This window comes from Tupaia chinensis, unplaced genomic scaffold (genome assembly GCF_000334495.1).
Source record: "Tupaia chinensis unplaced genomic scaffold, TupChi_1.0 Scaffold000017_1, whole genome shotgun sequence".
NCBI classification, from domain to species: domain Eukaryota; kingdom Metazoa; phylum Chordata; class Mammalia; order Scandentia; family Tupaiidae; genus Tupaia; species Tupaia belangeri.
Genome location: NW_006159447.1, coordinates 158,126 through 174,728, shown reverse-complemented (window position 1 = coordinate 174,728; position 16,603 = coordinate 158,126). Strand labels below are relative to the sequence as shown.

At 42.5% G+C, this 16,603-nt stretch overlaps 1 protein-coding gene across 1 annotated transcript; it reads right to left on the bottom strand.

Moving 5' to 3' along the window:
• Positions 1-9,911: 9,911 nt before the first annotated feature.
• On the bottom strand, positions 9,912-14,089 carry AARD (alanine and arginine rich domain containing protein). The gene is made up of 2 exons (XM_006140044.1): positions 13,681-14,089; positions 9,912-10,406 (listed from the first exon to the last, which is right to left on the bottom strand). The coding sequence occupies exons 1-2, from the start codon at positions 14,035-14,037 to the stop codon at positions 10,263-10,265; spliced, it is 501 nt and encodes a 166-aa protein (XP_006140106.1). The 5' UTR covers positions 14,038-14,089; the 3' UTR covers positions 9,912-10,262.
• Positions 14,090-16,603: the final 2,514 nt, after the last annotated feature.

Here is a 16,603-nt window from a genome sequence, read left to right as displayed (position 1 = left end):
AAGACACCTCACACTCAAAAATCCAAAACTGAACTCAATTTCTCTCCCCATTCCAAAGTCTCATCTCCCTCTGTTGCTCTATACTATTGTAAATACCATCTGTCCATTTTCCCATAGTAAAAATCAGAGCATTGTCTTCTCTGCAACTTCCTCCTTACTCTCAAATTCAATTATTTGCCAAATATTGTTGATTCTTTTCTTAATATTTCTCCATCTGAACTTAACCACCATCTTCACTATTACTGAGCTACTCCAGACTGTTTTCATCTGACCTACTTTGGTCCCTCAACGTAACCCAATTCCCCTCAGGTTTATTCTCACCATTGCTGCCAGAGACATGTTACTTGAAAGCAAATATGAGAATCCTCTACTCAAAGCTCCTCACTGAATTCAGTTTTAAGATGGAGTAAAGATCTTCTGGATATCTTCATCTCTTCTCCAAAAAGAAACAAAAACACAAATCCTGTCTTTGGCTAAATGACAAATCGAATGAACTTGAGATGAGAAAACAAAAAATAAATAAATAAGAGATGAAGAAAGTTGATTGAAGAATGCTAAATGACCCAGCAGAGCAGGGAAGAGTAAAACATGAGTGCCTGTAGAGGAAGAAATCAATGAGAAGCCAATAAAAACTACCCACACAGAACCCTAGAAAGCCCCAAGTACCCAGTACTATGAGAGGTAAAAATAGGACAATAGAAAGTTTCAAGTGCCAGGTACTCTAGGGGGCAAAGACAAGATGGGATTAGAGAGTTTTCTTTTCACAGAGCCATGGGGTGATATAAAGAGATTTGGAAAGAGATTCAAAGAAAGCTAAGCAAAACAATCTAATCATTATTGCCAGGAAAAAAAAAATTGTACAAGAAAAAAAAATCCTACTTCACTCTTCTACTCAGCAGAAAAAGAAATTTTAAAAAATTATTTTTAAAAATGTAAGAAAATACAATATTATCTTATTGGGAAAACTGAAGGTATTGGAAGAGTAGAGTATGACAGAGTTAAAATTCTTCATGTCCATGATCTGGGTCTGGCTAAAGCTGGTGGTTCATTATGACATTAAGACCATGCCAGGACTGCCATCTCTCTGCCTCTCTCTCTTTAGCTTGAAAAAAAGAAACTTTCAAAAATAATTAAAAGTCTTACTCATTACTTAGAAGTTAAAATAATTAAAAGTTATTTTCTTCGGGGTCTGGTGGCCTGCCAGCAGGGTTCTGGTAGTTTTAGTGTAGGACTTATGAAATTATTTAAATTTTTATTCAGTGTGCAAGTATTAGTACAACAAAAGTTCAATTGAAAAATAGTTTTCAATAGTTCCTCCTTGCTCTTAGAATACAATCTGAACCCCAAAGCATGACAGTGCAAGATCTGTTATACAATGGCCAACTCTAACCACTTAACCATATTCTATAACATCTTAGCCTTCCCTTCTAAACTCCAACTCTACTGAGCTTTTTGTTAACAAACTTCTAATAGAAGTAAATGACTTTGTTCACCCGGGACTTTCTGTGAGCAGTTGTTCCTGCCTAGAACTCTTGGCTCTGCTGTAGGAGCCCTCTCTCTCTCCCACCATCTCCATATAAGGCGTGCTTTATATTTATACTCTTTGACACTGCAACTTCACCTGACACAGGATTCATCACACTGTATTGAAATATATTGTTGAATTACCCAACCTCCATTCCTGCCATCTAGAGTACAATCTCCCAAAAGCTAGAACCCCATCTTTCATCTTAAAGGCTTATACTCAGCATCCAGCAAGATGTTTATTTCAAAGCCAATAGCAAACACATGCTTAGAACAGCGCCTGGCATGCAGTAGACTCAATAATATTGGATGAAAGAGGGAGAAATGGAAGTTACATTGTTAGATTCAAGCTGCTATATGATATCAACACAAAGCATTATAAAATGATAAAGTACAGGAATTTAAATTCACTAGTTTTCCTTTTCTTCCTTTCCCTTCCCCTCCATAGTTGTTCATTATAGCACACTCTAAAGCTCAGTGTTTTCACATCATCACCTAAGCTAATTCACACTAAAGAGTTGGTGGCAACATTGCTTCCAAGGGGATTTCTAAAAGCACTCGCAGGAGATGAGATGCTTAATCCAAAGAATCTTAAAGATTTTTCTTTGGATGACCAGGCTGTGCCACTGTGCTCTTGTAACTGGACCCACATAAGAAAGGTTCTGAGTTTGTGTCCTGACCCAGGACCTCCCTGAACGTGCCAGGTGTACACAGGCATGCTCATGATCCTGGCTGACTGAGACTGGGTGGAGCACAGTGTAAAGATCCTATCGACGGTTCTCTGTCTCTCTTTCTCTCACTCAAAGAAAATAAATATTGAAAATTTAGATAAAATAAAGAGATCATTTTGGGTTCAACTCTTTGGTCTACATATGAGGAATATATAATGATGATTCACAAAATATCACAAGTTTGACTCCGAGCTGATCCCTACAGCTGAATCTTCAGACTCTGATCACTGTACTGCCTCTAGGAGGTAACACCACCTACTTAGGCAAAGTGACATATTGGGAAAGCAGGACAGGAGTGATTTTTCCCAAGTCAGACAGGCAAGCTTTCTTGATGTCTCTCAAGTTTCAACAGCCTCAAGTAATACCAATTTCAGAGGGCCAGTGTAAGCTTAATGAGCAATTGGCTGTTACAGCACCTGGTAAACTGTAAACCGTAAAGCACAGTATAAACGTTGGTAGATTTTAGAGGATATTGGCCGTGCTTTCCACAGCCTGGTCTTCCACCTTGAAATCCTAAGAGATTTCTTTAAATGGCAATTCCTAACTGAAGCCTGGAGAAGTTTAGAGAGACTGGCAAACCCACAAGTAATTTAGAATCAATTCTTTTAGAAACTCAATTTTAGACTGTGTTGTGATAGTTTGCTAAGCTTTCCTGATAATAAAAATGTAAAAGCTGATAAACTTTACTGTTTTGCTTCCAGTTCAGACCTAGGACGCTTTAGGAAAACATTTCATCCCACCGCATTGAGTCACTGAAAAATAAAAGGGCTTCTCTGCAAGAAGCAGGTAAGTAGTATGTCCCACAGTGTCTGGATATTCTCCATGAAGGGTGAGCACAAGGAGGTCTTTTCAACAGTCAGAACATTTGCTGTGTGAGTCCAGTCTCCACAGGGCTCAGGAGGGAATTTCTCTCAGACAAGTGTTCCATTTATAAGCTGTAGTTGGTCTCACACATAAGACAGATCCCCACTAAAGGCATGTGTGAAACATTTTACAACAAATGATGTCCCTGAAGTCCTTTGCCCAGAGTTTCCAGTAACAAAGTTGCCATTAGACAATGCACATGATGAACCTTGGTCCCAGAAGATTGCTGGAGTTCCAGTGTGTCATTACATAAGAGTGCTTTGGGGTGCAAGGAACTGACTATCCTATTTAATATGGCATAGACAACTGGGTTTTATTATTGTTGTCACTGTCTCAGAGAACAAGACTAGCCACAGATAGACAGTTGCAGAGCTCAGCAGCTCCTGGAGGTCATCAAAGTTATCACTTCTTGTCATCTTTCTGTCCTTCCATCCTCAAAGTGTTCATGCCCTTTCCCCCCCGGTTGCGAAATGGTGCAACATGTACAAGCTCGCCAGCCTCAGGTGAGCAAGGAGAAAGTGGCAAGGAGGAAGACAGCACACTTCCACTCTCTCCTTATGTAAGAAGAGAAAACGTTTTTCAGAAATCCCCCAGTAAACTTCCTCATAAGTCTTATTGGACACACAGATCCCATAGTCATCCTGAGAAGCAAGAAGGGCTGGGGAACATGGAACTGTCATTTGCAGTCTCTCTCTTGGAATGGGGCACTTTTTTTTTGTTGGTACTTTATTAAAATCCTGAGTTTATTTCATACGTATATTTTTATCTCTCCACCATTTCCATATCTGACCACTACTACTACTATGTCCTATCATAACATTCCATACATACTTAAAACCAAGCAAAGGGTGGAGTTCCATCTTTAAACAGAATGGGGCACTTTCAATAAGCAGAAAGGACAGGTAAAAAGCTTGTTGAGTAGGCTGTTGCAATGATAAACACAGCGTTCTAAGCATTTCGTGTGTACTAATCCAGTAGAACTTCCGACAAACCTTCGGAGTGAGTGTGGTTATTATCATCTTAGAGATGAAGCAAAATGAGCTGCAGAGATGTTCAATAACACAGCGAAGGAGCCAAATTTCCAACTCCAAGATTTGACTGCAGAGGATGCACTCCTGACTGCACCAGCCACTGCTCTGCAGGGGCCACTCAATCCAGGCACATAAAAGTCCCTGGTGATGCCCGTCTCCCTCTGAAGTGCAAATGTGATATTTTCCCCGGCTGTAGTCATGGGGCGGGTAAGAAAAAGCAGAGGGGAATCCGAGAGTGACAAGAATTGCTTTCTGTCATCATCAAGGGTACTACAGCCTGGGCCATGATCAGGGGACCAGGAGGGTCCATGTCATGGTCAGGGGCCAGTGACAGCCATCATGCTATCTTGGATATCAGAATGTCTTGCAAGTCAGGGGTGAGTGGTTGAAAAGTCCAGTTACAAGCAGGCAGAATCAGAAGAGAAGTTTCTGTTTTATTTTTTAAAGAATTCTTTATTTATTATTTTTAAATTTGCCGCAGGGCACATGCCCTCACCAGAGAGAGACAGAGAGAGAGGGAAAGTGAGAATGCAAGCTAACAGGTCCAGGACCCAAACCTTGGTCAGTCATGTGGGATTCTAGTTCTCTGACCACCGTACAATCTGCTGGCCCCTAAGGTAGAGGTTTCTGAGTTAGATGAGTGTCTGAGGGACCACTGGGGACCATTTCCACTATCTCTCATTTTCCTCCTTCTTTTTTTTTTTATTTGTTTGTTTGTTTGTTTAGGTTTGCCAGAGGGTGAATGTGTTTGCTAGAGAGAGAAATAGAGAGACATAAAGAGAGAAAGAAAATATGAGAAACCACAAGATGAGGGATGGTCACTCTGCTATGCCTTCTCCTCCATCTCTCCTCTCAGAATTTTGGACATGCATGCACATGTGCCTGGCACGTTTTCCAAGCCACCAGGACCAGGACCTAAAATTGTATAGTTGCCTTATGGGATCCAGCCATCTTAACCACTACATCATCAGCTGGCCCTCTTTCCTTTTCAATGAAAAAATAAGGCACAAATAAGATGGAATAATTTGTCCAAGATCATCCAACTAATTTATATAGGATCTGATGGCTTTTTTCCAGGTGGATACAAGTAATAACTTGGTGGCATGTCCTCAATGAAACCTTTGACTCAGGAAGAGCATCTCTAGCACCTCATACACGCTTCACTTATAATGCTGTTATAAAACTGAATTTATGCACTTACACACGGGTCTCTCCCATTCGTCTGAGAGGGTGTCAATACCCAGACAACTCCCAACCCCAGATGTGAACCTTGACTTCTCCGTGTGCTCACTGAGGGACCTGTGGCAAGTTGCCTCTCCAATATTCATTCTCTTTCTCTCTAAAATGGAAATCAATAGTTCCAACCTCACAGTGGTGTTGGAGCAATTAAGCTTTAAATGCACATAGTGCTGTGTGCTAGGCAGTTTCGGGTTTTGGTAAGCAGCAGTGACTGTTCATTCCGTATCTTCCTGCTGCCCCTTCCCAGGTTTGGTAGAATTTGTATCAGTCAGCAGAGGTGTCTCAGAGTCAACACCACAGCAGAGAGCAGGCAGCTGGACACTAGAGGCATCGAGAGGTGAGGAAGATAGAGGCCCAGGAGAGCCCCAAAAGGTGGTAAGAGCATATAAAATTAGAGATAAAATAGAAAGAAATACAATGTAGAAGAACCTTTCTCAGTAACTCAATCTCCCAAACCTGTTTTGAGGCTCTTCTATTTGGGTCCCTCAAGATTTAAGTAAGTGGGCTGGCCAAATAGCCTAGTGGCTAAGAGAGGCAGATTCCACCGGGCTGACACTGAGGTTCAATCCAGCCCCTCTGACTTGAAAAATACACTGAACAGATGTGTGTGCATGCTCAAAATTCTGACAGGATGGAGGGAGACGGTGGTGCGGCCATGCCTCATCTAGGAGTATGTCCTCCTTCTCTCTCTGTCTCTCTCAGATAGGCACATCTACCTTCTGGCAACTAGAGGGGGGAAAAAAGATTTCAGTAAGAAAGGTATTATTTTCACTAGCTTATTTAGACCAACATAAAGAATTTAAAGCAATTTGCTTGAGGTCATATAGTCAGTGAGTAGCCGAGAGAGGATTAAGTACCAAGATCAAATCACTCCAAAAGAAGTCTTAGATGGCTACAAATCACTGTGAGGTTAAATAAGCTGCTACATGTGAGGGTCTTGGCACAAATGCTGCTGTCACTGGTGGCCGAAGTCATTGCTAGTTTCACCATTATCATTACATTCCACCGATTGCTCTTGCACTGGGGCCAGCAGCAAAAGACAATGGCCTTGTTGCTCCTAAGGAAAACCATGCCCCCAATTCCAACACTCATTGCTGCGGGTGGGGGTTTTAAGAGGTCAGGAAGCAGCGAGACATGCGGAATAGGCTGCTGTGAGTATGGGAGGTGTCCTCTCATCCCAGAGTTCTGCTCTCCGACACTTGGTTCAGACGGAGCAGGAGACTGCAGGCAGGGTGGCACAGATTCAACCCGAAGCCCAACCATATTCCTTATCCTACCAGAACCTTATTAATAATGTGATCAAACAGGCAGGGAGGCAGTGGCAATGGTAGCAGCAGCAACAATGAAAACCACCAAGAGAGAAAGCAGCTGGCACTGGAGTCTGGAGGGACTCTGGCCGTGATTACAACAGTAAATAAACAGAACTGATGGCTGAGCCAGGGCCCCGGACCCTGCCAGGAAGGGACCAAGGGAGACAGGATTTTCTAATTACCCTGGTGCAGGCTCAGCCATCTTGGGGTTACCCACAGTGGACCCCATCTGTCCCCAGGCTGGGAGCCAAAGAAGCACCTGTTATAGCCAAAGGAATTTGGCAAGTCAAACAAACTGCAGAGCCAGCAAGACCACCTGTGAAGGAATTTAGTGCCTAACAACCTGTGCAAGGCTCCTAATTGTCATCATGAATTTGGCACCTAGCCTCTGGTAGGTGCTAAACAAGTACCCTGGAGCGAGAGCCCATTTCCTGCTCCCATGCCTTTCTCCCCCCATAATTAAAGCTGTGAGAAATTGTGTCATTTGAAAACCCCAAGCTCCGTATCTTCCTCGTGAAACAGTGCGTCGTGCCTGTTCTTTTGGCCCTCTCTATTCGCCGTCATTATGAACATCTTCCTTTCTTCAGCTTATCCGCTTATTCCTTCCCCGATGCACCATTTAGGTTACAATTATTTTCTCATTTTCCCCTCCAGCTGGCACTAGTTTGGTCCTTTCCATCACATATGTCTTTGAAAATGTCACACTGTTGCTCTAGCTTATTTCAAAACCCTGGAAAGAGAGGGGAAGTGTAACCATCACAGCCACATCCTCACAATCCTTAGAAAAGTTTTTCTGATGACTTCCCTGGTGCCGCAGCTGAGAGGATGACAACCCAGCAAGCGAAGAGCAAACAGCTGAGCGCCATTTCAAAGGAAAAGCTCAAAACAATCTGCAGGCTTATGCTGCTTAAAAAAATAAATAAAGTGAAAGGTATCATACTGGGGTGGGAAGAATGCAAAAAAAAAATTAGTAGTGATAAGGTCTCACACATCAAACTTGCATTGTATTTCCACATGGCTAATATCACAGGCCAACTCCACGGGTGAGGGCTTCCAGAAGTAAGATACTCTTGAAACAAAGAATGTCTTATTCTGCTTCTGCATCAGTCACCCCAGAAAGATACAGTGATTTGAAGTTTGTCGCTGAAAGATAAGAACAAAAACGTGGTAATGAAAACTTTGCAGTAAAATAGTGGGGTCTTTTTGCTCTGGAAATGTGAAAGTCAATTAAAGCTTCTGATTTTAGAAATTCAGTTTTCTGGAACCAGCAGTTAGCATAATGGCTATGTCACTGGAACTCCCACATAGTCGACCACGGTTCGAGTCCCAGACCCAGTGGCTTAAACTCACACCGTGCGCATGTGCGTGTGTGCCCAAGATCCCGAGAGGAGAATGGAGGAGAAGGGATTGCAGCGTGACCATCCCCCCGGGGGGTGATTTCTCGCTTTCTGTCTCTATGTCTCTCTCTGTCTGTCTGGTGAGCGCATGCGCCCTATAGCGAAAATCTCTCCAAAAAAAAAAAGAAATTCAGTTTTCTTTCTTTTGATTCCCAATATACACATTATCAGTATAATCGAATTACTTAGATGCACACTAGCCAATCTCTGCCCTGGCAGCCATCTGTATTTGACAAGAAACTAAGCCTATATGATGAATCACCTTGAGTCTTTTCCAAACACAAAATCAAAGCTACTGATAAATGTTAACCAAAATGCACTTGAAAATGAGTGTCTCAACATTTATTTAAATAAAAGTTTATTCGAAAAGTGGATCACAGGGAGGCCGTGCCAGCATGGTGGTAAAGGCACTGGACTCCCACATGGCTGACCACGATTCGAGTCCTGGACCTGGTGGCTTGCTTTCTCACTTTCTCGCTTTCTCTCTCTCCCTCTCAGTCTGTTCCTCTCTGGTCAAATTAAAATAAATAAATACATCTTAAAATAATTTAAAAAATAATTCTTAAAAAAATGTATCACAGGAAACTCCAACTCTTTTCTCAGATGTAGTGTAAGACTAAAGGAAAAAAATAAATAAATAAGAAATCCGTTCTTCAAATATAATTTAAGCAATCAGCCCATATGTTTATAGGCCAAAGGTGCAAATGCAGACTGTTTCAAGGAATCCAGGGTCAGATATCAGGACGGTAATACCTCTGTTTTGCAGAAGTAACAAATCAAGTAGCAAAGGGCAAGAGTAATTTATTTGTTGTGGGAGGGAAAGTTAAATTGAACTTGATCCAGATAATGCTCAAATCCACACACAGATGAAACAAATTGCATTTATCCTTTGTCTTCAAGAGTTAATTTTTATTATTAAATATTAAAATTGCATAGCTTGTTCTCCATTCATTGTTTATTTTTACAGATAATAACCATTATGAATATCCCTTAGGTCAGCAAATTGTTTTTATTAGCTTTATTTTTGCATTAAGAAGACAGCACTTTTGGAGTGTCATCTGATGTTGTAATTCAACAATAAGAACCATTTTAACTCTTAAAAACTGAACAAAGAAATGTATTAATTAGGAAACTTTAGGAGTCATGTCATGAAACTCCAGCTTGAATTCACTTAGGCAAAAGGAACTTTTGTGATGAAGACACCAGGGCATTTTATGTATGTGTGTAATGAACAGCAAGCTTGGGAGTGTAAGCAGCATGACCCCGAGGACAAAAAGGACCAGCATCTCCCAGCCCTTCTGTGCTTCAGTGGTTCAGTTTCGACCTCCTTCGTTACAGCCTGAGCTTTCACACACAAAGTGGCCAGCAAGCTTCTTGTCCCACAGCTTCTGCCATCAGCAAATATTCATCTCCTCTAGCTCTGCTTCAAGAAAGCCTCTGCACAAACTGATTTACTCACCATAATCTGCACAACTACATCAGGGAAGGTGGACATGCTCCATGCCAGACCCGCAGGAGGTCGAGGGAGGAAGTAATTCTCTGAAACAAAGGGTAGGGGCATACAAAACAGGCTAAGAACAGACAAAACAAGAATAAATAAGCAGGGGCCAGCAGGTGGTGTGATGGTTAGGGCACTGGACTCCCACGTGGCCAACTGGGATTCAGGCCCCAGACCTGGCGAATTGCTTTCTCACTTTCTCCTCTCTCTTTCCTCTCTCTTCTCTCTCCTCCCCCCACCCCATGTATGTGTCCTGTAGCAAATTGAAAATAATAATAAATAACGTTAAATAAATAATGCTTTAAAAATAAAAAGGAAACAAGTAAAACAAAAACAAGCACACATTCTAAAAGTTCAGGCGATATCAGGAAGGTAAGATGACGAAGATGAAATACTGCAAGTTGGCATTAAGGCACTTGTTGATATGTATTTATTTTTACCTCTATGTCCCAGCCAAAATAATGAGTAAGTAACTTTAAAATTAAATAACAGACCATTTCTCTCGCCTTTCTCATGGTACTTTTTTGTGGCTCCCCCTTGGCATCTAAGTTTTTGGCCTACAAGTTGCCCCTCAAAGCTTATGCAAAGCATCCGTAATGTTACTGTCAGAATCGTTTCAGAGTTGTCTACATTATTTTTCAGGTTCAGGTCTTCACACATACATTCCCTTATTCTGAATTCATATCATCATCTTCTGGACTTTGAGTTTCTGATGCAATTTCCACTCCATACTCCTTTTTCAATTGCTGCATTTTCATGTTTAAATCCAGTAAAGTTCTTGCCAGCTGGCGGTTTTGGAAATGCATTTCCAGCTAAAAGTTAGGGAAAAAAATAAGAATTTTTATTAGTCAGAGATACAGATCAAATGAAACTGCTGTCTGACTGCACAGAAAAATTAGGAGTTTGTAGAAAAGGAAAATAAGATATCAAGAAAGATGTATCTCTCATCTTATTGTCCAGTTCAGACTGTTTGGCCTGACTATAAAACTGACTTTGTATACGACAAGGTAAAAATCCAGATATATAAATAGCTTTTGAAATGGCCTTGAAATGAAAACAAAAATAGCTGATGCACAAAGCTGTCCATATGAAAAATATCTAAGCACTGAAGACTGTTTTCAAGCAATGGCATGTGATCCCCCGATGAAATCATTTATCTTTATGAGCTTTCTAAGCCACAGGATAACAACCTAGGGCGAGTATTCAGGATTTAGGCCCATTCACTTGATTACTTGTCATTTCAAGTTTTCAGGATTTTAAATGGTCTCCCTGCCAGGTAAAAACATTTAACAACACCTTAGAGGCACATGTATAGTTATGCGTACTTATATAATCTAACACTCTTCACTCTAGAGTGAAATTTGTTATACAGCAAGATGATTTATACCTGCCTCCAATGGAGTTTATGCAGGTTCTCATGTGGGTTTTTTTTTTTTAAATAAATCTCTAGGTCATGTTACCTATGAGGCAGTCCAACATAGTGTCTTCCAACATAGTCTTTGTATTATACCTAAAAAGTAATGATCAGCTACTTGCAAATTTCTCCAGGTAGAGCTTTGTTTAATGTGAAAAACTTGCTCTGCCTGCTTACAACCCTTCATCCACTCAACAACAGAATGAATTAGGGTAAACTAGGGTGTTGTGTTGATAAAAAGCACGTATCGGTGATCCCCTCCCAACTTGCAAAATAAAGCTATTGGGTAAAAATTATCTTTCAGTTGTCCTCCGAGACATTTTTCTTCATTCTTCAGCACCTGGAACTTCTTCTCTGACAGCAAAACTTAGCAAAGAATAAGGTAAATGAACATCCAGCAGACAGGCAGGAACAGTAACCACACTGCAACCACCCCAAGAAGCCCCTGCACCTCACATCCAGGAAGCTTCCATTCTCTAGAGTGGCCCAGATGCTCTGGACCCCTACCTGACTTTTCCAGCCTCATTTCCTGAAGCTCTGTCCCAGCCCACTCCTACTGCCCTGGTCAGAAACCATGGTAGTCCCACACCTCCTTAGGCTCCCTCTGTTGAAGATACCCTGGTCCCCTCATTTCTTGTTGAAACCAGTCAAATGCCAACTCTTCTGAGAGGCCTTCATTCATTGCACAGGCAGGCATAACGGTCCCCTATCGACATTCTGCGCCTGTGCCTCTCATTGTACACAGACTAGACTAAACTGATGATTTTGAGGGGAGAGTTTGTTTCTTATTCGCAATCACATCTCCAACCATGAGGGTACTGCCTGGGCACACAACATGGTGAGTCCTCTGCGTGTTTGTTAAAAGACTCAGCGGATGAATAATTCATGGCTGAACTCATGATTATCCACCCCAGACTTTCATGCCAAGAACCTAGGAGTAAAATCATTAATAATGGTGCACCATGTAAGTAAAGTATGTGTAATTCACACTTAGTTAGGAAATTCAAACACCAATGCTTCCTTAACTTTTCTTTCCTCATAAGTCCCTTTGAGAATCTGATGAAAGCTGTAAACCCTCTCGGATGGAAAGATGTACTTTAGATGCATAGAAATTTTTGCATACAACTTTAGGGATATAGAACTCCTAAAATTTACTTACATATTCTAGGAATAAATGCATCCCACTAAGATTTTTTTAAAAATAGTATAAGTAACAAGTTGACTCTAAATTAGCAATTCGACTCTAAATTAATGTAACTTGTTCATCGTTGTTCTTCACATAAACATCGTCCTCGTATACAATGTACATGAATGTGCACGTGGATGTGGGCCAGTTCCTACAGGAATCTGGTTAGTGGCCCATAATCAAAATTGCTTCTAGTGCTGACATTAAGCTAAAAGACCCACTGTTGTCTCTTCCCGATAAGTAGGCACATATATTGGTGAGATGTTGACCATGGTCTGTAATCTAGAAATGCACCACCTGTGGGCATATAAAAATCCTCTGGTTACTTTCCGGAAAAAAAAAAAAACAAACTTTGATTTCTGATATATATGTACTTATCCTTTTTTGGTACAATCTCCAATATCGATCATAATAATTATTATAAGAGTCATTCAACAGTGCCTATAGTCCAGGCAATTCATATACTATTATCTCAAATAATCCTTGCAGAAATCCTAGACACTATTATTTCCATTTTATAGATGAGTAAACTAATTCAAACATCTCCAAGGTTGGGAAGTAAGGGTTGGTAAAGTCTGTAAATAGTAGTGCTAGAATTTGAAACCACCCCCCTCCAACCCCCTAACAAAAAATAGTAGTGCTAGAATTTGAAACCACCCCCGGCCAACCCCCTAACACCACCACCACCACCTCCGTCTGTTGGGAATTTTAGTCCCTAGCTTCTCCCCACCTCCCAAAATATTACTTTTCAAAATTCCTACAGGCGGAGGAACTGGTTAGAAGGTTAAGGTTGCAATCCGTCTAGAGTTTGTTTAGTATACTCTCTTCGTTTGACTTGGTTATTTACCACCTGAGACCAAGGGAGGGTATCGACATAACCCAACAGTATAGAAAGATGCTGGTCTGGGTCTCAGCCTTCCAGGGTGGAATCTGGTAGGCAGCATCGGCCTCCAGGTGTCTAAGAAGGTCCCTTCACTTAGAATCACTGTTTAGACCCAGGATGAAACCAGGTGTGTTTCTTCAGTATGGTTGGATTAGATATAAGAAAAGAGTTACTGATGGACTGACTCTACCAATGCTATGAGTTTATTTGATTGAAATTCCCTCCTCCAAGCTTCAGATATACTAAGAGTTCCCTATAGGAAACTTTCTGTAAGGTAGAAAAATACAGAAACAAGTTGGGAAGGGAACACGTCTTGGACATGCCTCTGGTAGACATGACAGATTCCTGATAGATTCTGCTGGGTCCCTTCCTTCCCAGATGTAGCTAGGGAGATGGGGAGCCGGGGAGGGAGGTTAGGTTAACAGGTATTCGACCACGCTAGCTGGTGCCCCCGGTAGATCAGTGCCCAGCGGCGGACCTGACCTCCTTGGGTTCAGTTCCCCAAGTCCTCTGATAGACCGAGCCGTCAGCAGCTCTGGGGCCCCAGGAGAGGACAGAGCAGAGGGTGGACCCGAGAGCCAGCCGCCCAGCCCGCGAGCTCACCAGCTCCGAGCGCAGCCCGGCCAGGGCGCCCTCCACGCGCGCCCGGCTGCGCTCTTCCCGGGCGGCAGCTATTTTTCCCGGGGCGCCAGCTGGTGCAGCGGCAGCCGCAGCCTCCTGCGCCCGCCTGGAGCCCCCGCACCGCACAGCTCGCTGGAAGGCGCGCACGAACCGCTGTCTGACGTCCTCTAGCCTCGGGCTGGCGCCTGGGTCCTCCTCCCGGACCGTGGTGCTCCTGTCGCTCCAGGGGAAGCCCATTGAGCCACTAGAGGCTCTGGGCCGAAGCCCAGGTCTGCCTGGGACTCTGTGTGGCCCCGGGGAAATTCTCTCTCTGCAGCTGCTGGCGTCCCCCGGGCCCATCGCGGAGACGTGCAGTCACCCCTCGGCGCGCTCTAGTTAGCTACTTGCTTCCAAGTTGAGGACGAGGGCGGTCAAGGAGAGGTCTGGGTTAATTAACGGAACCGCAGGACACCTGCCAGGGGGCGCTGCTTTATTACTCCGCCACTCAGCGACTGCTTGCTGCAGCCCCATCACTATCAACGCTACCTCCTCCTGAGCAACAAGGAAGGAGGCGGTCCCTAACTCAGAATGCAGGTTTCAAGGGGTCACTCCTTGGAGCGAGAGGGAGAGTCCTCATGAGAAGGATTGGGGACAGAGCAGTCATTTCACACAGGTGGGAATGGAGGTACGTGTGGAAAGTTTGGGACCAAAGGAGAATATTTTGTCCTAAGTCTTCTCAATCACCTTAATTATTTAATACTTTATTCCTCCATGGAAGTTAAGGTGACTGGATCCCACATGGCCGAGTTCTGAACCCATAGGCTTGAGAAACACACTGGGGTGCTTGTGCAGGTGCCCAAAATCCTGACAGGAGAATGGAGGAGAAGAGAGTGTGTCATGGCCACATGTGTCATGCTTTCTTCCTTTCCTTCTGTCTCTCTCTGGCCACCGTGTGCTCCCTATAGCAAAAACAAAACAAAACGCAAAACCATTTGTTCTGACTTCCTGTTACCCCCCGGTACTGTATCCAGTGTGGTGAATATAAAGACTAATTAGGCCCCTGATCTCCCCAGAACGCCCAAAATCAAGGGGAAGAAGCTGGGCCCTGTTCTCAAGTTAGAACAGTCTTCCTAAAACTCCAAGAAGGCCTTTGGGGCAGAGGTTAAAATGGTCAACATTCTCCCTAACTCAAGCTGTAATAACCCCTAATTCAGTGTCCTCATGTGCTAATATTACTTATGTCCCCTATATTATTGAATTGCCTCCTTTTGATCTAATAGAAATTTTCCAAAAATAATGAATAATTGAAACCTTTTGTATGGCCACTAGTCTAGTGGTTAGGGGAGTCGGAACTCACAAGGAGAACTGTGGTTGCAGTTCAGACATTGGCGGCTTGAAAACCTTGCTACTTGAGGGAACCAGCAGTTAGCGTAATGCCTATGTTGCTGGACTCTCACGTAGTCGGCCGTTGTTCACGTCCCGGACCTTGTGGCTTAAAACTCATGCCAGGCATGTGTGCGTGCGTGCCCAAGATCCCCAGAGGAAAATGGAGGAGAAGGGATTGCGGCATGACCATCCCCCCTGGGGGGTGATTTCTCGCTTTCTGTCTCTATGTCTCTCTCTGTCTGGCGAGCGCATGCGCCCTATAGCAAAAACCTCTCAAAAAAAAAAAAAAAAAAAAAAAAATACAAAACTTGCTACTTGGGCGTATGTGGAAGCCCAAAAATTCTCCTAAATTCAGACAGAATGGCGAAGTGGAGAAGGGATTGAGTGACCACACACAATTAGGGGATTTTTCTTTTTCCCTCTTTCTCTCTTCCTGTCTGTCTCACAGTCTCTTTCTAGTAAGTGCATGCCATATCTATACATTATTAATAATAATAGAAATAAAAAACCTTCCTGTGATCATAGAATGTGATTATAAAAACAATAATAAATAGCAGAGACTTTCACATAGAACTCCCACCTTAGAGTTTTTCATTCATTTATTTATTCAGTAAAGATTTACAGGTCACTCCTACCATTTCAGGACCCAGAGCATTGAAAACAATAAGATCACGTTTTCATTAGTGCTACAATGCGCTGGGCACTTTTCATGTACTAGTCCATCTAATTCTCACAGCAACCCTGCGAGGTACATACTAATAGTTTATGTGCTTTATAGATGAGGAAACTGAGGCAAGATAAGATTACCTGGGGATTTGTACTTAAGAAATCTGGCTTCGGTTGTAAATTCTAGACACACTATGGATACAGCTTAACATCCAAAAGGAAAAAAAGTTGCTCAATTTTCATGTTGTGTGAGTGAACGAAAGTTCAAACTCCCTCTGCTGGTGAAATTCAGCTCTACTGAAATGGTTTAAAATTCAGTTGATAAGGAAGTATACAGTGTGGCAAGCTTCTGCAGCCAGACCTGCCAAATTCAACACCTTACAATAGTTTATAACCTAAGCACAATAAAATATCTATCATTTTGTATAATTTCATAAAGATGCTCTACAAACACTTGAAGATGAGTTCTATTTGGCAGAAACTACAAAAATCCATATGGTCTACCATGAACCAACAGAGTATAAATTTAGAATTTGGCTGTTTTTCTGTTTTTTTGTTTTTATTTTTTGGGGGGAGGATGATATATCAGCGTCTGCCAGCATACTTAACAGTAACGTCTCTCTGGATGGTAATAGTGTTGGCGTTCACCCCAGGACTTGGTCCTGTGAAGAAAAAAGTTAGAGAAAGGAGAAAGATGCAGAAACAGAGATGCAGGTGAACACAAGCTGCGCTGCTCAGTCATGCTGAGCTTCTTTATTTATGCATTTTACCAGGCACCGAGAACTGTTTTGCAAGCTTTCAAGGATGCAGAGTTCTACAGTTAGAGATAAGGACCTTAGTGCATTCTCTTTTTCGACCTTGTTACTATTATGTG

Bases quoted from the DNA above. Each gene is read 5' to 3' on its own strand.
- AARD (XM_006140044.1), bottom strand. From the start codon at position 14,037: ATGGGCCCGGGGGACGCCAGCAGCTGCAGAGAGAGAATTTCCCCGGGG. The intron at 10,407-13,680 runs GTGAGCTCGCGG...CCTAACTTTTAG, and splicing joins CCGGGCTGCGCTCGGAGCTG to CTGGAAATGCATTTCCAAAA.